The 22,561-nt window shown below is 48.3% G+C and overlaps 1 protein-coding gene across 2 annotated transcripts in view; it reads left to right on the forward strand.

The window, feature by feature from the left end:
• The window catches only part of vav3a (vav 3 guanine nucleotide exchange factor a), an 87,645-nt gene that overhangs the window by 60,010 nt on the left and 5,074 nt on the right, over window positions 1-22,561 (forward strand). For both annotated transcript variants that reach the window (XM_076971182.1, XM_076971183.1), the window contains exons 13-25: window positions 2,141-2,226; window positions 2,505-2,637; window positions 3,623-3,732; window positions 5,253-5,354; window positions 7,299-7,399; window positions 9,414-9,436; window positions 10,331-10,361; window positions 13,194-13,324; window positions 17,429-17,494; window positions 17,854-17,885; window positions 18,285-18,401; window positions 19,884-19,971; window positions 20,651-20,753. In XM_076971182.1, coding sequence (XP_076827297.1) covers window positions 2,141-2,226; window positions 2,505-2,637; window positions 3,623-3,732; window positions 5,253-5,354; window positions 7,299-7,399; window positions 9,414-9,436; window positions 10,331-10,361; window positions 13,194-13,324; window positions 17,429-17,494; window positions 17,854-17,885; window positions 18,285-18,401; window positions 19,884-19,971; window positions 20,651-20,753 — 1,123 coding nt within the window. The remainder of the gene's footprint in view (window positions 1-2,140; window positions 2,227-2,504; window positions 2,638-3,622; window positions 3,733-5,252; window positions 5,355-7,298; window positions 7,400-9,413; window positions 9,437-10,330; window positions 10,362-13,193; window positions 13,325-17,428; window positions 17,495-17,853; window positions 17,886-18,284; window positions 18,402-19,883; window positions 19,972-20,650; window positions 20,754-22,561) is intronic.

Here is a 22,561-nt window from a genome sequence, read left to right on the forward strand (position 1 = left end):
AGTTTATTGTCAGATGCACTAATAAAATCAAATAATCCAGTTGTAGTGTTTCCTAACATTATATTAATAGACATTTGCACAGAAAATCCCCATTTTAAAAAGAACAGTTTGACCAAAATCACATTTAATCTGTTTTGTTTACCCTTCACACAGTCATTTCTCCAGTCCTTTGGTTCTATGTCCAGATTTTTCTTTCTGCTTTTGGGATTTTCACATGATACCACTGATAACACATGTATCAGTGTACAGGACATTTATTGAAACTAAGAAGCATTATACTAAATCTGCCCAAACTTCACAAACTTAAACTGCATCCACTGTTTAATGGCATCTGGCTTTGACAGGACTCAGTGTGACTTACAGTTGTCTCTCAAAATAGGCAGAAGTGTGAATAGCTGCAGGTTGGGGTGGACAGCTGGAAGTGTGTTTTTCTTCAGCATGTGTCATTCTGCACAAGCAGAAGAGAACCTCCCAGACTCCTTCTGTCTTCTCTGTCCAAATACATGAAGATGTGCACTGCACACTCCACAATCACACACACACACACACACACACACACACACACACACACACACACACACACACACACACACACACACACACACAAAAGAGTATGCTTTAAATACGTTACAGTACAGTATGTACACAACAGTGCACTGTACACTCAGCAATCTCCGCATTATAAAGCATTACATACATAACAGCATTGGACTAACCCTTATTTATGACTGTCCTCAGGTCACATCAATACATTTGCAGGGTTTTTTTCTGGGTTTTTAAAATGTTTTTTGATGCCCATTCAAAGCCTGTACGGTGTCTCCTTCATACCCGTCTCAAAGCTCACCAAGCTGTGAGTATTGCTGTGCAGGACAGATTTGTCCATTCTTGTCTCTTATTCTGAAGCACTACATCCTGTCTGCAAGTTTGCTGTTTTTTTTTTTAAAACTGATAAGAGCCCAGCTCCCCAGATGCCTCGCAGTGTTGAGGCGGCCCGGCCGGTAGAATGGGCCTTCAGAGCAGCACCTGTTCCACCGTCTCAGCGAGTTCTTTGGTTTGGGATTCTTTGGAGAGAGCTTGGGTTCAACTGTTTACTGCAGAGAGCAGACGTGATCATAAGAATTCAACAACGTTCCCACCTCTCCCCTCCCTACCCCCTCATCCCCCCGACGACATCCACTCACTCACTACACATAAACTCCAAAATGAGCTGATGTGTCCGGTGTGACAGTCTGGGTGAGTGTGTGACGGGTTTGGGTGAGTGTGTGATGGGTCTGGGTGAGCGTGTGATGGGTCTGGGTGAGCGTGTGATGGGTCTGGGTGAGCGTGTGATGGGTCTGGGTGAGCGTGTGATGGGTCTGGGTGAGCGTGTGATGGTCTGGGTGAGCGTGTGATGGGTTTGGGTGAGTGTGTGATGGGTCTGGGTGAGCGTGTGATGGGTTTGGGTGAGTATGTAATGGGTCTGGGTGAGCGTGTGATGAGTCTGGGTGAGTGTGTGATGGGTCTGGGTGAGCGTGTGATGGGTCTGGGTGAGTGTGTGATGGGTCTGGGTGAGTGTGTGATGGGTCTGTGTGAGCGTGTGATGGGTCTGGGTGAGTGTGTGAGGGGTCTGGGTGAGCGTGTGATGGGTCTGGGTGAGCGTGTGATGGGTCTGGGTGAGTGTGTGATGGGTCTGTGTGTGTGTGACGGGTCTGGGTGAGTGTGTGATGGGTCTGGGTGAGTGTGTGATGAGTCTGGGTGAGCGTGTGACGGGTCTGGGTGAGCGTGTGATGGGTCTGGGTGGGCGTGTGATGGGTCTGGGTGAGTGTGTGATGGGTCTGGGTGAGCGTGTGATGGGTCTGGGTGAGTATGTGATGGGTCTGGGTGAGCGTGTGATGGGTCTGGGTGAGTATGTGATGGGTCTGGGTGAGTGTGTGATGAGTCTGGGTGAGCGTGTGATGGGTCTGGGTGAGTGTGTGATGGGTCTGGGTGAGCGTGTGATGGGTCTGGGTGGGCGTGTGATGGGTCTGGGTGAGTGTGTGATGGGTCTGGGTGAGCGTGTGATGGGTCTGGGTGAGTATGTGATGGGTCTGGGTGAGTGTGTGATGAGTCTGGGTGAGCGTGTGACGCAAGCCCATGTTGCTGTTCGGTTTTCTTTTCTCAGAACCAGCCCCTGCGAAACTATGGCCGGCCGAAAGGGGACGGTGAGGTTCGAGTGACGTCGGTGGACAAGCGTGCCAAACAGGACAGGTGTGTGTGTGTGTGTGTGTGTGTGTGTGGTGGGGTACAGTAGTGCTAGTGCTCTAGTAGTCCAGTAGTGCAGCATGCTGCTGGTTTTCTTGAAGTTCAGTAAAACATGGCGCCTTTCTTAACGCCCATTGCAGTGAGTAGGGGACGTTTCTGCAGCTCCGCTCTTCTCAGATGCTCTGGTGTGGACGCAGTTCGTCTAATGCGCTACGTCAGACCTGCTCTCCCTCTCCTGTCCTTCTCCCCTTGGCTTCATTTCGGGCATTCCTCTGCCGTTGCAGGCACATCTTCCTGTTCGATGCGGCTGTGATCGTGTGTAAGAGGAGGGGGGACGTGTACGAAATGAAGGAGGTGATCGACCTCCACAACTTCAAGATCACCAACAATCCCACCTCAGATAAAGAGACCAGAAAGGTGGGCCACACAATGTTCGTACCTCAGTGAAACCTCTTCAATAAAACCCAGAGCACAGTGATCAGGGCCAGAGAGAGAGAGAGAGAGAGAGAGAGAGAGAGAGAGAGAGAGAGAGAGAGAGAGAGAGAGAGAGAGAGAGGGAGGGGGGGGGGGGGGAGAGAAACAGAAATATTCCTCTCACCATGTTTCCTTGCCATAATCAGTTAGTGCTTCACATGAGTAGGGGAGCAGCTTTCATACCCACAGATGGTGTTTCCTATTAAACACGGCCTGCTTCCCGCTCACTAACACAGCCGACGCCCGTCACTGGCTAAACCAGAAAACATGATGTCGTTTGTAATGATACATCACACATTATCATGCCAGAGCTTTATTGTCTGCTAGATAACGGCATCACTATCAGTCATCTGTAAAAGACAGAGAGAAGAAGAGTGAGGGAGAGAGCTTGAGAGAGAGAGAGAGAGAGACAGATTGGTATCAAATCTGTTCTTTTTCATGGAGGATCTATACGAAAGGACCGATGAGATACACTTGTATCTGTTTTAAATTTTTATAACAAAGACAAATTGCAGTGAATACGAACCAGACTTTCAGCATTCATCAGGAAGGCTACTGTTTTCCTCTCTTCTGAAGTGCGCCTTCTCATTAATCTCCTGGTGCACACCCACAATCCCCACCAAGGTGCTACCTTGGCCTGGCAGGGTGCCGATGGCTGGTGATTCCCTCCTCTATCAACACACCCGTGCCACGGAGAGTAGTCTGTGTCTGGCTCGCAGAATTGACCTCTGTTCTTAATAGATCCATTGAGATGATGCATCTTTCTAAGTGTGTTTGTGTTTGTGTCTGGGTGTATGCATGTGTGTCTGATTCTGTGTGTGTGTGTGTGTGTGTGTGTGTGTGTGTGTGTGTGTGTGTGTGTGTGTGTGTGTGTGTGTGTGTGTTTGTGTGTGTATGTATGTGTTTGCGTGTGTATGTTCTCTTGCAGTGGTCCTATGGATTCTACCTCACACACAACCAGGGTCAGAATGGCTTTGAGTTTTTCTTCAAGACCAAAGAGCTAAAGAAGAAATGGCTGGAACAGTTTGGCATGGCAATGTGAGTGCATGTTTATGTGTGTGTGTGTGTGTGTGTGTGTGTGTGTGTGTGTGTGTGTGTGTGTGTTTGTGTGTGTGTGTGTGTGTGTGTGTGTGTTTGTGTGTGTGTGTGAGTGCGTGTTTATGTGTTTATGTGTGTGTGTGTGTGTGTGTGTGTGTGTGTGTGTCCATGCACATATGTGTGAGTTGGACCTTGCTCCTCTTGTTTTTCAGGTTTGCTCATCTATCAGATATATTTAGCTAAGCTGTCATCGTCTCTGACAGCAGACACTAAAACATAATCCTCCATCATCACGCGGCCATGGCCCCAGGCCAGCAGCAGTGCTCCGGAACCCAGCCTGGCCTAGCGTGCTGCGTGCCTGGCCTCCCCCCACTCAGCCGGGGCCCGGTGCTCGTGGGTGCCAACCGTGCAGCTGGCCATGAGGGGGTGGAGGGGAGTGGGGGTGGGGGCGGAGCTGGGGGTGGGGGCGGAGCTGGGGGCAGGGGGCGGAGCTGGGGTGGGGGCGGAGCTGGGGGTGGGGGCGGAGCTGGGGGTGGGGGCGGAGCTGGGGGCAGGGGGCCACGTTGGCACTGCTATTCTGGTGGCACCAAGCTAGTAGCTCTAGGCAGGCTTCAGTAAAACCATGCAGCTGGATGAAAGGCAGGACAGAGAGATGGAGAGACAGAAAGAGAGAGAGAGGCAGAAAGAGAGGAAGAGAGAGAGAAGTGATATGGGGAGGGAGTGAGAAAATGAGAGGAAGTGAGGGGTGGGTGAGCAAAATGACTAAAATGTGATTTTGATTCTTAAATTGTTTATGGTAGCTGAGAGAGGACATTTAGTTTACAGAATGTATTGCATGTAGACACGAAACCCAGATCATCTACAATTACTGCACAGATTGAACCACCACACACTCATACTTTTGTATTTCACACATTACACACATATCCCATGATACCTTGCTGCAGACATGGCTCGACATTTACACATCACACACCAAATAACATAAATATACACAGACACCACACACACACACACACACACACACACACACATGCACCTACCCTTGTCTATGCTCAGGGAGTCCTTAACCTGAAAAGCGATCACTACTTTAATTCTTATGTGCGTCTGGCTGCTTTTGTGTATCAAGAGTGTGATAGAGGTGTGGTGGCATGGAGAGAGAGAGAGAGAGAGAGACAGGAAATGAGAGACAGACAGAGAGAGATAGAGGTAGAGAGCAGAGGAGCCCAGAATGGAGCAGTTCAATTCACACTACTGATGAAGAGGTGGTGGGCTGCAGTAGAGGAAGTCAGGCCCTCTCTCTCCAGCTCTCTCTGTCATTACCCTGAGGGCCTTCGTGAGTGGAGGATATATCTGGCAATCAAAGTTTCTTGCGTGGCCAGGACAGACATCAGCTGGAGATGAACAGAACTAGCGAGAGGGTTTCTGCACTAGCAGATCATCTCTTCTTCTGTCCGTCTCTCACTCTCTCTGGCTGCGTCTCTGAGCTCTTCGCCTGTCTCTGCTCTCGCTTTCTTCAGCTCCAACATCCGCCCGGAGAATGGCACCAGCCACCTCCACGAGTTCCACATGCACACATTTGACGGGATCAGAGCCTGCAGCTCCTGCAAGATGCTGCTAAGGTGAGTGGACCTCTGGGCTGTGCCTATGGTACACTGGTACACTGGTGCACTGGTACACTGGTACACTGGTACACTGGTGCTCTGGTACACTAGTCCACTGGTACACTGGTACTCTGGTACACTGGTACTCTGGTACACTGGTACACTGGTACACTGGTGCACTGGTACACTGGTGCACTGGTACACTGGTGCACTGGTACACTGGTACACTGGTACACTGGTACACTAGTCCACTGGTACACTGGTGCACTGGTACACTAGTCCACTGGTGCACTGGTGCTCTGGTACACTGGTACTCTGGTACACTGGTACACTGGTACACTGGTGCTCTGGTACACTGGTGCACTGGTACACTGGTACACTGGTACACTGGTACACTGGTGCACTGGTACACTGGTACACTGGTACACTGGTGCACTGGTACACTGGTACACTGGTACACTGGTGCTCTGGTACACTGGTGCACTGGTACACTGCTGCTCTGGTACACTGGTGCACTGGTACACTGGTACACTGGTACACTGGTACACTGGTGCTCTGGTGCACTGGTACACTGGTGCACTGGTACACTGGTGCTCTGGTACACTGGTACACTGGTACACTGGTGCTCTGGTACACTGGTGCACTGGTACACTGGTACACTGGTACACTGGTGCTCTGGTACACTGGTGCACTGGTACACTGGTGCACTGGTACACTGGTACACTGGTGCTCTGGTACACTGGTACACTGGTGCACTGGTACACTGGTGCACTGGTACACTGGTGCACTGGTGCTCTGATACACTGGTACACTGGTACACTGTTGCTCTGGTACACTGGTACACTAGTACACTGGTGTACTGGTACACTGGTACACTAGTACACTGGTGCACTGGTGCACTGGTACACTGGTACACTAGTACACTGACGTTATCATGATACGATGCACACACCCCACACCTTCAAGGACCTTATAGAGACCGACTGCCACTTTCATGGTCACATGCCATAAATTGTGCAGTCTGCCCATCACTGACAGTTTATTATTTGGTTGCATAATGAATTTGCAAGCAAGTAATTAATATGACATTAGTTAATTTCTCCAGTGTGTCCAGAATGGACAGATTAAACCAGTGCTGTGATTTCTGTGCTGTCCTCTCATTATATATATAACACTTTCAACTGAGCTAATATTCTACACTTGAGTTATTAAATACTAATCCTGTGTGATCACTGCCCCGTTAATTACTGGGTGTCCAGTTACTTACTGGCTGTCCAGTTACTTTAGTCCTTGTGTTGTGGGAGACAGAGACAGAGAGAGGGAGAGAGAAGGAGAGAAAGAGAGAGAGATAGAGTGAGAGAGTTATTGAGGTTCTGCTGATCATCTTCCCCCTCTCTCTCTCCTTCTCCATATGTGTACTCGTTAGACTAATCATGTGATCATAAGTTCCAGAATCACAGGCGGCAGGTGGGTGTTGACTGACGGGTGTGCGGGAGTTTGAGCATGTGGGTAATGACTGATCCAGTCATCACTCTAGCCGGACAGAAGCTCGTGTTTCACGGTCTGGCAGCTGACTGTTTTCCTCCAGAGCGCCACTACCACGGAAGGCCCGGCAGAAAAAAAACAAACACACAAAAGACAAAAACAAAGGCCACGGATGTGCTGTCTGCTGAGGTTGAAGTCTTTTTAACAACAATGCTATTGGTGTTTGGCCCAGCTGATCACAAAGTAGGAGGGCAGGGTGTGGTGACGGGTGCTGTCTGAAGCTCCGCCTCCAATCCTTAGTTTGCTACAAATCACTACTACTGTCACTACCCACTCCTCTCCTCTTTTATCACTCCATATACCTTCTGTGCCATCACTCCATTCTCAGCTCTCCTGTGCTTGAGCAATAATTAAATGTCTTTTTCCCTCTCTCTCTCTCTCTCTCTCTCTCTCTCTCTCTCTCTCTCTCTCGGTCAGGGGGATCTTTAACCAGGGTTACCAGTGCTGTAAATGTGGTGAAGGTGCCCATAAAGAATGTCTTGGCAGGGTGGCCATGTGTGGCAAAGGCAGCACCTCCGGTGGGTCCCTGCCCTCCCAAACTGGCACAACACACTCCTAACACACTCTAACCTCTGCATGCACCCTGGCCACGTCCAGGCTACGTTAGTGCTGATTTAACACCCTGATTTCATTCCTTTGTGTGTGTGGGTGTGTGTGTGTGTGTATCTATCTAGTGCATGCTGTTTACAGACTTGTGTTTGACTGGCTGTGACTCTGGTGGGTTAAGTAGACTGCTGTGGCAGGGGAGGTGTGTGTGTGTGTGTGTGTGTGTGTGTGTGTGTGTGTGTGTGTGTGTGTGTGTGTGTGTGAGTGTGCGGGTGTGAGCAAGCATGCGAGTGAGGCTAATGTTTAACCTGCAGGAGACTGAAGTAGACAGGCCAATAAAACTATGGCCTGGCATAGGTCTTCAGGAACAACCTTCACCTGACAGCTCTCACCCACAAACAGGCTCCGCAGCATTGCTGCTCCAGTGACGTGTGTGTGTGTGCGTGTGCGTGCGTGTGTGTGTGTGTGTGTGTGTGCATGTGCTGTACAACCTGTCTGTTTGTCTGCAAGTACAGGCTGTTACATGTCTGATTATGTTGAGACTGTAATATGGTCTGGTCTATTGGGTATTTTTTAATCTCACCTCTCTGTGTGTGTATTTGAGTGTGTTTGTATATGTGTTTGTGTGCGCGTGTGTGTGTGTGAATGAGAGAGAGTGAAAGAGAGACACAGAGACTGTCTTCCAATCAAGCATTGTTTAAATGCATTGTTAATAGGTTCATGTAAATACTGTGTTGACTGTTGCATTCATATGTTGCATTTTTAATATCTTTTTTAATATCTGCTTGTAGAGTAAGTACATCTGATAAATCTGTATAATTGTCTTTATGTGGGAGTTGATGTGTGTGTGCGTGCACCAAATGTGTGAGCATGTGTATGTGCATGTGTGTGAAGCTGAGACAGTGTTAGGATATTACCAATAACAATAACTTTGGGCCACCTGAGCTCTGCTTAACACCCGTGAACATGGCCCCTTGCTCCAGGAGCAGCTGTGGTTGTGAGAGGCGGCGGTGCCTGCCGTCATCAGCCATGTCTGTCCTGCTAACATGCACCTTCATACTGAGAGCAGCCTGCCTCATCCTCTCACACCCAGCTCCCCTCAGAACCAGTGCTGCAGACCCTCGGGGAGACGCAGTCAAGCTGCAGACGCAGACGTACTGGGGGTGGGGGGGTCTAAGAGAATCCCTGTCAAAGACGACCAGGAAAACATGGTTTACATGTGTTAAGAAGAATGCTGTTGGAAGTGCAAGCCTCACTGGAACCATAGACAGTAAAGCCTTATCCTGCACATTCGTTTGTTTTTGCAATTGCTTGTTTACTTTTTTCTTTATCTTTTCAACGCCACAATTTAGAGGACTAGCTGACGTAGGTTTAAAGTAAAGTTCTAAGGTCCAAGCAGGTAGAAAACAAATGTCACGTGTGTGTCATAAAGCTGTATCTTGTGTTTATGGTTGTTTACAGTGCAATTGGTTCTTGATTTGCCTGTATTGCTGTATGTGCCTGTTCAGCTCTTGTTTTTGTGTGTGATGTGGTCTGTGTGTGTGTGTGTGTGTGTGTGTGTGTGTGTGTGTGTGTGTGTGTGTTGTGTGTGTGTGTGTGTGTGTGTGTGTGTGTGTGTGTGTGTGTGTGTGTGTGTGTGTGTGCGTGCGTGTGTGTGTGTGTGTGTGCGTGCGTGCGTGCATTATTACCATTATACAGTAAGTGTACCTAGTCTAATTGGACAAAGTTCAACCTGGAGCTCGGGCTGGGGGAGTGGGTGGGCCTATCTCAACAGGAGCCAATCAGTGAGGCTTCTGGACTTAAGCGCATACTAGTTTGGCCCCTCCCTTTACCTGCCTTCAGGATATACAGCCTAGAATAACAAAACACAACCAAAACTCTTAGTACAACGTGAACCAGACATACTAATTAAATTAGCTTGTGTGGCAGTGTGTGCGTGTTATTGAGACCTTCTCCTGACTATGCCTGTTTTCAACATGCTTGCAGATTCTGGATCCTTTAGAACACAGGTAAGACACACTCTTCTTTAGGTAAATTACTGCTAAACACTTAATTGCCTGGGAGAGCCTTACAGAGCACTGCCAAAATTACCACAATAAGCCACTTTGCAGAAACGTCATGTTTCCAAAATCCTGCATTTCTCGTGTATTTTTAACAGAATACAATGTACATTTTGCAGTTGCGTTATTCTTAGAGTTGTCACATTAATGCAAACATTTCATATTTCGGAAGCCAAATGCTGCAATAACTGTGGATTATAAACTGCTTTTTGCACATAAGGACTGTGTGTCAGCACGCTGGAACAGCGGTGCGTTATCAGCTTTCTGAAGTAATCAAATTAAACCTAAATCTAAGCTGGATCAATCTAAAGTAATCCATTTAATTTGTCCACTGCTTGGTACTTAACCATTGCTATGGTGCAGTAACTATGTGTTCAGTGCCTCCTTAGCAAGAATCTTCACTTATATCCATTTCAATTACAACTGATGCAATATATACAAGTACAGATCAATGTATAGATATTTACAGTTGTATAATATAATGAAAGCATTTTCCTCCTGATCGTAATGGTGCAGCATTGTTTATAAAATGTTTGTGCATGACCCAACAAACCAGAGGCAGCTGAACACAGCATGGTAGCATGTGTTCGCGTAAGGGCTGACAGTTACGCTTTAGAGGTGACGTCTAGACTGTCTGGCTCTGCTGGAGATGTGGACATTCAGGATAACAAGTGTAGCTCCTGTATTATTCTGCAGAGTTGGTCTTTGTTTTGTTTTGTGAGTTGAGTAAAGCCTGAACTCTGATAAAAACGTCACTTTATGAGCATGTTGGATATGACTGGCATCGGTGCATGAGGGTTTTATTGTTGTGGGGCTTATTTGCTGTGTACACTTTAATTGCAGGACCGATCACACAGCCGACCCACAGATCCAGGTGAGTGGCCCAGAGCACACACTCACAGACCTCAAAGCTCTCTCTCTCTCTTTCACACACACACACACACACACACACACACACACACACACACACACACACACACACACACACACACACACACTTGCAAGTGAGAAGGTTCTTGAAGTCTTTGGAGTGCTGCAAAATGAGTAATCCCCCACCAGTCAGACTGCAGTTACCTGGAACTCACCAGTGAGAGAATCCTCTTCCTCTTCCTGTTATCACAGACAGGCCTTCATCAGTCTCGCTGCTTCCATAGAAATTCATGTTTGCATTGCCTTGAGTTCTAGAACATTCCGTCATGTGCACCTGACCCAAATCCCAGAATGCCATGGGGAACACTCATGGGTAAGGCATGCTCCCACATGTTACCAGGGCGACATAGTTAGGGAGCAGGAATGTGCTGGGAAAACATGCTTTGGAGCCGTTATCAGCCGTTGGCACTTTAATCTGGAGGTCTCCTGTCCACCATTATGACACATGCTATGGATTAGCTGTTACCACTTTAATCTGGAGGTCTCCTGTCCCCTATAATGACACATGCTATGGATTAGCTGTTACCACTTTAATCTGAGGTCTCCTGTCCACCATTATGACACATGCTATGGATTAGCTGTTACCACTTTAATCTGAGGTCTCCTGTCCACCATTATGACACATGCTATGGATTAGCTGTTACCACTTTAATCTGAGGTCTCCTGTCCACCATTATGACACATGCTATGGATTAGCTTTTACCACTTTAATCTGAGGTCTCCTGTCCCCTATGATGACACATGCTATGGATTAGCTGTTACCACTTTAATCTGAGGTCTCCTGTCCCCTATAATGCAAAACCTATGCTAAACCCAAACTGAACAGCCTCCAGCTGCTGAAAGCTACAGTCATACTGATTGCTGAAAATCTGCTAGCATAGACCTAGTGGTCACTACAATAACCCCCCCTCCCGGTTGGGGCTGGACATAAAGGCTGGATGAAGCTTCTGTCCAGCACACAGGTAGATGGTTGCTGGATTTGGTGCATGCCACATATGTAGTCATGGTGTCTCCAAGGTGTTCTTTGAATCGTGATGTAAATGAACTGGTCTTCTCCCCATTTTGTTGCTCTGAAAAACAATCAAACTCCCAATATCTCAGCATGCATTAGTACACTCCACGTCAAATATATGGGCTTGAGTCCATGCTCAGACCTTCTAGCTGTGCTCTGACTGAACCAACGTGCACAGAACATTTGATATTTGATTCCTGTTTTTGCAGTGTTGCAGGATGGTAGTGGAGACCTGACAAGCTTTCTAACTAGAAGGCAAATGGCTTGTGCCCAGGAACATGTGCAGCCACAAGCATAGTGAACTGCAATAGCTTCAATCAGCATCTCAATCTGAGACTCTGGTTCCTCGTGTAGTGAGCGTTTCTGGTGTCAGGGTTGTTAACCCTGTCTGGAGTATTGACTCGCTAGAATTCTCTGTTCCACCGATGACGTAGCAATGAAATCTGTCACCACAGTAGCCAAACCGCAATAGCCCAATTCTAAAATCACTTAGATAATTGCAGGAATGTGAAAACAAACTCCTGCGAGGGTTGCGTGTCCTTGTGTGTGGAATCAGTTATTAAACCTTATGACCATGGAAGGCCTGGACCTGACTCACCAGCTCTCTGTCTCTCTCTCTCTCTCTCTCATCTGTGTCGCTCTTTCTATTCCCCACTGCCTCTTGGGTATCCTTACTAACATTTAAGAGCTCTGTCACACCCAGGTTTGTTTTTATAAGTGATTTTGGAGGGGGTGAGTGAGAGGGAGTAAACAGGTTTCCCGCAGCCTATATTGTAGGCCTAGCCTTTCAGAGATGTGGTACACACACACACACACACACACACACACACACACACACACACACACACACACACTCAGCTGTGTGTGGCACTGTAAGCTGCAGCAGCAGGAGGCAGGGACTGGCTGGGCTGTGAGGAGGTCTTTAGGTTCTGGATCACTACCTGCTGGGGTTCTGCACCGGCACCTGCTTCCTCCAGCCTCTCGTCATCGGCGCCACAACACACACACACACACACACACACACACACACACACACACACACACACACACACACACACACACACACACACGTCTGCAACCGCTACACACACCCTCCGCAAGGTTCGGTTCAGGACACCTGCAATCTTGTGAGACCTCACTGTGTTCCAGTTACAAAAACAGCATGTTTTTGATCACCAATTAGGGTCAGATCCAGGCTGGACTGCTGGTAGTTCTCACTCTCTCGCTGTTCCTCTCTCTTCCTGTCTTCCTCCGTTTCTGCCTCTCTTTCTTGGCAGGTGACCTTGGGCAGGAGTAGTAGTCGCCTCTGTGCTGGTGAAAAGCTCTGTGTGTGTTTCCTGGGTGTATTTGCCAACATGCCCTCCAGCACCTAAGAAACAGAGAGAGTGACGGCCCTTTTAACACACGTAGCAGCTCATTATTAACCTCAGCAATTGTTTGGTGGTGGTGTGTGTGCGTGCGTTGTGTGTGTTATTCATAGCTTCATAGGGCTGAGACAATACTCTGGTCATAAGGAAAACACGGGATGGTACAAAAACATACACACGAGTGTGCCAGCGTGCTCATTAACAACCTGCTCTTCCTGTACAGAAATATCAGTGCAAGGATTTATTGTGACAAAAGATATCGTCATCTTTGTTGCACGCCAGCTGCACACACACACACACACACACACACACACACACACACACACACACACACACACACACACACACACATTAGCAGGTAATTGCAGAGCTGACGTGTTGTCTGCTGCTCCGTCAGGACTCCCCAGAATGCTGGCGGTGCGCAGCTACCACGGCCTCCCCAGCCCGGCCTGCGGCCCCCCCGTCAGCCTGCAGGAGGGAGACATCATCCAGCTCATTCGTGCAGACCTCCACAGCTCCTGGTGGCAGGTGAGAAGCTTCATCTCGTCCTCCTCCCACTTCCCCAACTGTCACATGCAGACACATACACACACACACGCGTGCACACACACACACACACACACACACACACACACACACACACACACACACACATTCATAGTCTTGCTATGTCATAGTATTGCTATCTTTCTCGGGTGTTTCAGTTCCATTTCCATAGTAACCTTAACAGGAGTATTCAAAAATATTGCTTTTTAAATACAGTATAGTTAGTATAGTTAAGCTGATTTTAACTTAATTCTCATGTTTTTATATTATTGTCATGGAAATATTCAATCCACACACATAACTACCCTACCCCATCGCTCCACACCCAAACACGCACAAACACGCACAAACACGCACGCACGCACACGCACACACACACACACACACACACACACACACACACACACACACACACACACACACACACACACACACACACACACACAAACTCCAGCAGAGTGGAACAGTCAGAGATGGCACTAAATCCTCTGTGAGCTTTCAAAGCTGATCATTAAACATCTCTCCGCCTGTATCTGTATGTGAAGCAGCTCTCTGGACTGGACGCCTCGTTCTTCTATAGCTCCTGTTCCTCCTGACTGTCTAGTTCTGGGTTCCTGTAAAGCCATTTGTGCCAGAGTCTGCTGTAACAGACCATACAAATGAAACCCTATTGGATTCCATCATTAAGATGCTAACATGCTGGGTATCTCAGCAATGGAGCTTCCAGTAAACATGAAGCGCATTTGTGCACCTGTGTTTACACCTGGCTCTCCTCAGCAGACCCTCAGGATAATCTAACCTCACCGTCACACACTCACACACACACACACACACACACTCGCTGCCCCTCTCCATCCGCAGTCCTGGGCCCTTGGGAGGTGGAGCAGAGTGGATGTTCCCCAGCAAATGAGGTGGCCAGACTGCCACCCCGCCCAGCCGAGACCACAGCGCCATGTGATCCTGTCTGCCTGCAGCTCTCAGCAGCCGGGCCCCCGGGCCCCCGGGCCCCCGGGCCCCCGGGCCTCCCAAATGCAGCACGGCCCATAGGTCATCGCTAAACAGTGGCGGGAGGGAGGACTCAGAACACCGTCCCTCCAGCCCTGCGGTGCTTTTGATAAAGCGCTTCTCCACCCAGTCACACGGCGAGCGGCATGCCTAATGCGTCCGCCCCCACCTAGTCCCGCTGCTTCTCTTCTGGGTGGTGAAGGTGTGTGCAGGTTGCATGCTGATGGCAGGTGGAAAAGAAGTTTTGAGCGTGCGGCTGCCTGCTTATGCTGTTCTCAGAGTGACAGGCTGTGTAGCCACGTCTGATTCCGCCCTTTGTCAACACTCTGAGCTGTTGATGCAAGCTGTTGGTCTCTCTGGCTCTCTGAGATAGCACACGCGCCAGCACACCGCCCACTGAGTTTACACACATACACAAACACACCCACACACACACAGAGCACACAGAGTGAGAGAGAGAGAAAGAGAGAGAGAGAGAAATGACACATACAGAGATGAAATGAAGGTTTCTCATCACTTCATCGTCATACAGACTCAAAGAACGCCCATGTGCACATGCACAAGCAGTTCAATGCCTGGCACCTGCTGTCAAAACAATGGCACACTTGTGAACGCGTGGCACAAAGATGTGGGCGGAGCCTTCCACAGGCAGCCACAGCACTTCCTTTCATGAACCCTCCGGCTGGTAAAGCAGGAAGGTGTAGTTCAGTTCAAGCTAGCGCGCTTCACTTCTGCTTAGATCAGTTCATTTCAGTAAAAATCATTAAACCCCTCCGGGGTCTGGGCCGTCAGAAGAAGCCTGTTTAGCTAGCCCTGTGATGGTGTAAAAGACACAGACTCAATGCAGCAGTAGTACTAGTGTCTTATAATGCAGTTACCACAGGGCACTAAATGTGCAATGTATTACATATTACTAATAAATGGAAATAAGTATAATAGTGCAATGATTTCCGAGGCCACAGAACAGAGAATCTAGCATCTGTAGTCTGTATTCTGTTGTGTGTGTGTGTGGTGTAGTCTGGCGTGTGTGTGTGGTGTAGTCTGGCGTGTGTGTGTGTGTGTGGTGTAGTCTGGCATGTGTGTGTGTGGTGTAGTCTGGCGCGTGTGTGTGTGGTGTAGTCTGGCGTGTGTGTGTGGTGTAGTCTGGCGTGTGTGTGGTGTAGTCTGGCGCGCGTGTGTGTGGTGTAGTCTGGCATGTGTGTGTGGTGTAGTCTGGCGTGTGTGTGTGTGGTGTAGTCTGGCGTGTGTGTGTGTGTGGTGTAGTGTGTGTGTGTGTGTGTGTGTGTGTGTGTGTGTGGTGTAGTCTGGCGTGTGTGTGTGTGTGGTGTAGTCTGGCGTGTGTGTGTGGTGTAGTCTGGCGTGTGTGTGTGGTGTAGTCTGGCGTGTGTGTGTGTGTGGTGTAGTCTGGCGTGTGTGTGTGGTGTAGTCTGGTGTGTGTGTGTGTGTGGTGTAGTCTGGTGTGTGTGTGTGGTGTAGTCTGGCGTGTGTGTGTGGTGTAGTCTGGCGTGTGTGTGTGTGTGGTGTAGTCTAGCGTGTGTGTGTGGTGTAGTCTGGCGTGTGTGTGTGTGTGGTGTAGTCTAGCGTGTGTGTGTGTGGTGTAGTCTGGCGTGTGTGTGTGTGTGGTGTAGTCTAGCGTGTGTGTGGTGTAGTGTTTGTACTGGCAGTGCGAAGAACAGCTGATGGATGACAACATATTCGCTTGGTGATGTGGTCATGGGTGGAGTCATGGGTGGAGTCTGGGCCTCCCTGCCCGTCTGCTACTCAGACACTCTTTGCTACTTCGTATGACTCACCAGCTCCTGGGGGAACTGGTTACACTGGTCATTTAGGGCTACTAAGTCTGGTAGCCCTCAACATCCTGGATACCCTTATAGCCTTGATGAAGTTGAATGCACTGACTGGACTGACAGTCCTGGGATCTCTGGTATCACAGGTGAACATGGGTAACCCTGATAACATGGGTAACCCTGATAACATGGGTAACCCTGATAACATGAGTATGTCAGGTAACTGCGGTAACACTCGCAGTCTGAGTAGTTCTGGTTACCCTGGTAACACTGCGCACATCCCCCCCTCTGTAGACAAGAATACAAACATGATCAGTTGCTCTAATTTAATTTGACCCGTTATGCTGTGTACGTTAACGAAGTTAGGAGGTTTAATGGCAATCACGAGCCATCTCAGCTGTAGCTGGCAGAACAGACCCACCGGAGGGCGCCGGTGAAACATAACTGAGCTAAACGCATCACTGCTACTTAAGCTCCACTTTACAAATTGAGTTAGTTTGAAGACGATGGCCGATGGCGCTGCTGTGAGCTTTCAGCGTCTCCCAGCAGGACCATCAGAAGGTGCAGTGAAGCAGACGCGTCCTGACGGAGCGGACGGGCCCCACACGAGGCTCGGGGCTCGTGCCCTCGTGACAGCAATAGCTTCACTGCTTCCTCACTGTACATCTCTCCGGTAATCAAGCATCTCAGAGCAGTGACTGGAGAGCTTTTCTCTTTTTTGGGGGCTTGCAGTGCAGTTCAGTCGAGGTAAGTCTCTGAAATGGAGCGACTCTGTTTCTAAATGTGGATCTCCACTTGGACGGCCCCTGCTGAATCACCCGCGTCCTCGGTCTCCTGCCTTGTTCCTAACTTGCTCCTCTACCCCTCGGCAAAGCTCCGGATTAGCTTTCTCTTCTCTTAAAGGGTCCTGCCTTCTCTGTAATCCTGATGTCACCATCAGGTATTGACACCTGTTCTGTTAACATTGGCTAACAGCATCTGATTCCGAATGCTGACATCCACTCATTAGCTAGTGTTTCCAGTGGTTCGTTCAACTGAGAGTAAACCAACACCGTTTGTGATGACTTACAAAGAGCCAAACCACTAAGTGTTTGTAGACTCTTGATATAACCACATCGTTCATTTACATTGAAACAAGGCATTAAGAACAAGTTATTACCGAGGGAAGGAGATATTCCTCTTCTCCCATCTAGCTCTAAATGGATCACTCTGGGTAACGTGTGCTAATTACTGCTGAATTATTGAAGAGGGCTTGTCCAGCTGAACGTGATGAAATGATGTGTCCTGGTTGCAGGGGAAGGTGCTAACGACGAGAGAGGTGGGCTTCTTCCCCAGTGACGCGGTCAAGCCGTGCCCATGCGTGAGTGTCACCTTTTTTTTTACATTTTTTTCTAGGCAGTGACACTCTCTTTTCACTGTGTAAAATAATGATGCAGAAAACATCAGAGTGTAATTAGAAAAACAATAGTGGCCTTAAACACAAGACATACTCTGGTACTGAGGTCGGAGTCAGTGGGCAGCAGAGGGGTCCCTAATGTGAAGGGTAAACACATTCTTGACAGTAATTAAATGAAAAAGGTTAGAGGGGAATTTCAAGAACAAATCCACTTGTTTGCATTGTCTTTCTTGCTCTGCCTTTGTCTGTCTGTCTCACTCTCTATTTCTGTCTCTCTCTCTCTCTCTCTCTAATTGTTGGGTCTTTCTATGTCTTTCCTCCAGGCCAAACCTATCGATTACTCCCCTCAGCCCTGGTGAGTTGTTTTTGTTGTTAAGAACTATTATTATTAATACTCTTACTAATATTAATAGGCAATATATTTGAGGTCTTTTTTATAATGCAAAATAATAATATATTAGTATCTATTTATATAGCATCTTTTGTGCATTTCAAATGCTGAATTGAATTCTTATGTATCGGGTTAGGGTTAAGTGCCAGTATTGTTCAATACTCAATGTAGCTATTAAAAGCACCGGGAGTGAAGATAAACACACTTCATCCTTGGGAAGTGTGAGTGGTGTGCTGGGGGTGTGGGCGGAGCATGGAGTCATTCAGTGTCTTACTCCTCACGCTTTACTTAGCCATGTACCGCCTCTGTTCGTGTCTGTCATGTCCCTGAACTTTGACCTCGACTCATGCATGTTTTGTGCAGGTTTGCCGGGCGAATGCAGCGGTTAGAGGCGGAGGCGGAGCTTGTGAACAGGAAGAACAGCACATACCTGGTGCGGCACCGAGGTCAAGAGAGTAACGAGTATGCCATCAGTATCAAGTGAGTCTCCGTGGTTGAAATGCTGAACATCTATGTGTTTAATCAGGGCCTTCATCATTTTGAGCATGTACACTGAACCTAGACTGCTAGTTTTGTGTCTCTGTGTTGTGTATGTGCAGTGGGCAGACCAATCGCTGTAGTGTATGTCTGTGTGTTGTGTATGTACAGTGTGCAGACCAGTTCCTGTAGTGTGTGTCTGTGTGTTGTGTATGTACAGTGTGCAGACCAATCGCTGTAGTGTGTGTCTGTGTGTTGTGTATGTGCAGTGTGCAGACCAATCGCTGTAGTGTGTGTCTGTGTGTTGTGTATGTGCAGTGTGCAGACCAATCGCTGTAGTGTGTGTCTGGGAGCACGAGACTTGCTTGACTTGCTTGTACTACTTGCAAAACTAGTCTGTCTTATGATATTTATGTGTGTGTGTGTGTGTGTGGGAGGAGGTGTGTGCTTGCAAAGCATATGTCATGACGTGTGTGTGTGTGTGTGTGTGTGTGTGTGTGTGTGTGTGTGTGTGTGTTGTGAAGTCCTAAGTTGTGCAGTGGGTATGGAAGCTGTACAAAGAGTGTAGACACAGAGAACCTTAATAAAACAGCATACAAACCGAGTACATACATTTCCAGCAGTTGAAACTAGTCCAGCGTGACCAGTGAAATGATGAACACGTCCTCACAACCCCACGTCCTCACAACCACATGTCCTCACGTCCACACGTCCTCACGACCACACGTCCTCACAACCACACATACTTACGACCACATGTCCTCACAACCACATGTCCTCACAACCACATGTCCTCACGTCCTCACAACCACACGTACTGACAACCACACGTCCTCACGACCACACGTCCTCATGACCACACGTCTTCACAATCACACATACTGACAACCACACGTCCTTACGACCACACGTCCTCACAACCACACGTCCTCACGTCCACACGTCCTCACAACCACACGTCCTTACGACCACACGTCCTCACGTCCACACGTCCTCACAACCACACGTACTGACAACCACACGTCCTCACGACCACACGTCCTCATGACCACACGTCCTCACAACCACACGTCCTTACGACCACACGTCCTCACAACCACACGTCCTCACAACCACACGTACTGACAACCACACGTCCTCACGACTACATGTCCTCACAACCACATGTCCTCACGACCACACATACTCACGACCACACGTCCTCACGACCACGTTTTCACAACCACACGTCCTCACAACCACACATCTGCAGACTGTACTTATTAGGCATGTGGTTAAGTGTCTTACTGATTGAGGCAGGTTATTATTATTGAGAGAGAGAGAGAGAGAGAGAGTGAGAGAGAGAGAGAGAGAGAGAGAGAGAGAGAGAGAGAGAGAGCTAAGGTGAAGACACACACTGCCCTGGCCTCCTTCCCTGTCCCTGTGCCTGGGGGGCATTATGGATTGTAGCACTCAGCTGAAAATGCCCCCCCTCACTTTGTACAGGTACAACAATGATGTGAAGCACATCAAGATCTTAACCAGGGACGGCCACTTCCAGATAGCCGAGAACCGGAGGTTCAGAAGCATCCTGGTGAGCCCCTGAATCGTGTGTGTGTGTGTGTGTGTGTGTGTGTGTGTGTGTGTGTGTGTGTGTGTGTGCGCACATACATAGAAGGTTTGTGGGCAATATGATCCACTGCCTTCAAATATGCACTCAGCCCTGTGTGTGGTATCCTGTGTGTGGTATCCTGAGTGTTCTCTGTGCTGGACACGTATTTAGACCTGTTGTCATTATTTAGCAAGCTTGGTTAAAAAATTATGTCCTGTACGGGAATATTGTATTGTATGAGTTTTCATGGCACCATTTCTTATTATACATCTATTGCGGATTGTTATTGCCTCATCTGTTTTCCTTTTAGAAGTCTTCATAGAAGCCTTTTTAACGTCATCATGCCATACGCAGATCGAGCGCCTTTTGTCATTTACTTCTGAAAGTGCTTTTAGATTCGATTTCCCAAATGTCACCTAAAGAGCATTATTGGATGCAAAATGGTGAATACTGCAGTCTTATTGAATCTGCTCTCCGACATTTTCATTCTGAGTACTTATTTATTTTATGTGCCTACATGTGCATGAGTGTGTGTGTGTGTGTGTGTGTGTGTGTGTGTGTGTGTGTGTGTGTGTGTGTGTGTGTGTGTGTGTGTGTGTGTGTGTGTGTGTTCAGATGTGTCTGTATCTCTAACTGTGTTGTGTGTGCTTTGCTTTGGCAGGAGTTGATTGAGTACTATAAGCATCACTCTCTGAAGGAGGGTTTCAGGACCTTGGACACCACCCTGCAGTTTGCCTACAGGGAGCCAGAGAACGGAGGAACCAGTGAGTATGCCCTCACTACACCCATAGCACTCATGCTCCATCTACCACATCCTCACTGTGCACACAGCACACCCACTCTTCTACAGGACCATCACTCCACCCACAGTCCCCTAACTGCCCACAGATCCTACGCCCCACTCACAACATACTCATTCCACCCAACGTCCTATTGCTTCACCCACAGTACCTTCACTCAACTCCTCCTTACTCTGCACACAGAACCCTCACTCTACCTGCAGCCCCTCCTACCCCTGCAGCATGCCTGCTTAATTCTTTGTTTGTGTGTACTGTAGTTAATTGAGCAGTCTTGTGGTGTTTGTTGGGGTGTTGTAGTGTTGAGGTGTTGTGGTGTTTGGGAGTGTTGTAGTACTAGTTATTTGAGCAGTCTTGTGGTGTTTGTTGGGGTGTTGTGGTGTTTGAGGGGTGTTATAGTGTTTGCTGGGGTGTTTGGGGATGCTGTAGTGTTTGTTATGTTTAGGGAGTGTTGTAGTGTTTGGAGAGTGATATTGTGTTTGTTGGGGTGATTGTGGGTGTTGCAGTTTTTGTTGGGGTGTTTTGGGGGTGTTGTAGTGTTTGTTGTGATGTTTTGGGTGTTGTAGCATTTGTTTGGGGGTGTTATGATTGTTGGGGTGTTTGTTGTGGTGTTTAGAGGTGTTGTAGTGTTTGTTGGGGTGTTTGGGGGTGCTGTAGTGTTTGTTGGGGTGTTTTGGGGCTTGTTATAGTGTTTTGGGGTTGTTATAATGTTTATTGGGGTGTTTAGAAGCGTAGTGTTTGTTGGGGTGTTTAGAAGCGTAGTGTTTGTTGAGGTGTTGTAGTGTTAGTTGGATTGTTTTGGGGGTGTTGTAGTGTTTTTTTGGGTTGTTGTAGTGTTTGTTGGGGTGTTTGGGGGGAGTTGTAGTGTTTGTTGGGGAGTTTGTAGTGTTTGCTGTGGTGTTTATTGTGGTGTTTTGGGGTGTTGTTGTGTTTGTTGGGGTATTTAGAGGTGTTGTTGAGGTTGGTATAATTTTTGTTGGGGTGTTTAGAGGTGTTGTAGTGTTAGTTGGGTTGTTTTGGGGGTGTTGTAGTGTTTTTTGGGTTGTTATAGTGTTTGTTGGGGTGTTTTGGGGGAGTTTATTGGGGTGTTTGTTGTGTTTGTTGTAGTGTTTGTTGTAGTATTTTGGGATGGTGTGGTTGTTGGGGTGTTTGTTGTTTGTTGGGGTGTTTAGAGGTGTTGTAGTGTTTGTTGGGGTGTTTGTTGTCCCCTGGCTCTGTAAAGTTTCACCAGCTGCACTCCAGCTCATCTGCGTCCAGCCCTGCTTGCTCACTCAGGCCATTGCTATGGCAACAGAGCTTTCCTGTGCTCTTTTGGAAACCTTGAGGCCAAAGGCGCATATACATGCACAAGCTGCTCCAAACCTCCCCACTGTGAAGTTACGCTCACCCACGAGACACTCCCCTATCGACCTGATGGCTTTGAAATCATGTGCTGTTGTGGAGAGTGCAGTGCCCAGCCAAACAGGTTCCTAGAAAGTGCCTGAGTCTAGGTTTGTGGATCTATAAGATCTAAGATTACATCTAGGAGTCTTCTATTGAAATGTTTGTGCATTTGTGTGTGCACGCGCGTGCGTGTTTGTGTGTGCATGCTGGTGGGTTATGACGATGAGCTGGAGCTGAGAATTCTTCACTACCAAGCACACACTCACACTCCAGGCTTGATTGAGAGTGTGTGAAGCACGGTAATCAGTGCTTCGATGAGATGTGAGCAGAGCTCCATATGGCAGTGTGTGGGGAGGGAGCAGGAGGGAGGGGTGGGGTGGGGGGGCGCTCCC

Source organism: Brachyhypopomus gauderio, chromosome 13 (genome assembly GCF_052324685.1).
Source record: "Brachyhypopomus gauderio isolate BG-103 chromosome 13, BGAUD_0.2, whole genome shotgun sequence".
NCBI classification, from domain to species: Eukaryota; Metazoa; Chordata; class Actinopteri; order Gymnotiformes; family Hypopomidae; genus Brachyhypopomus; species Brachyhypopomus gauderio.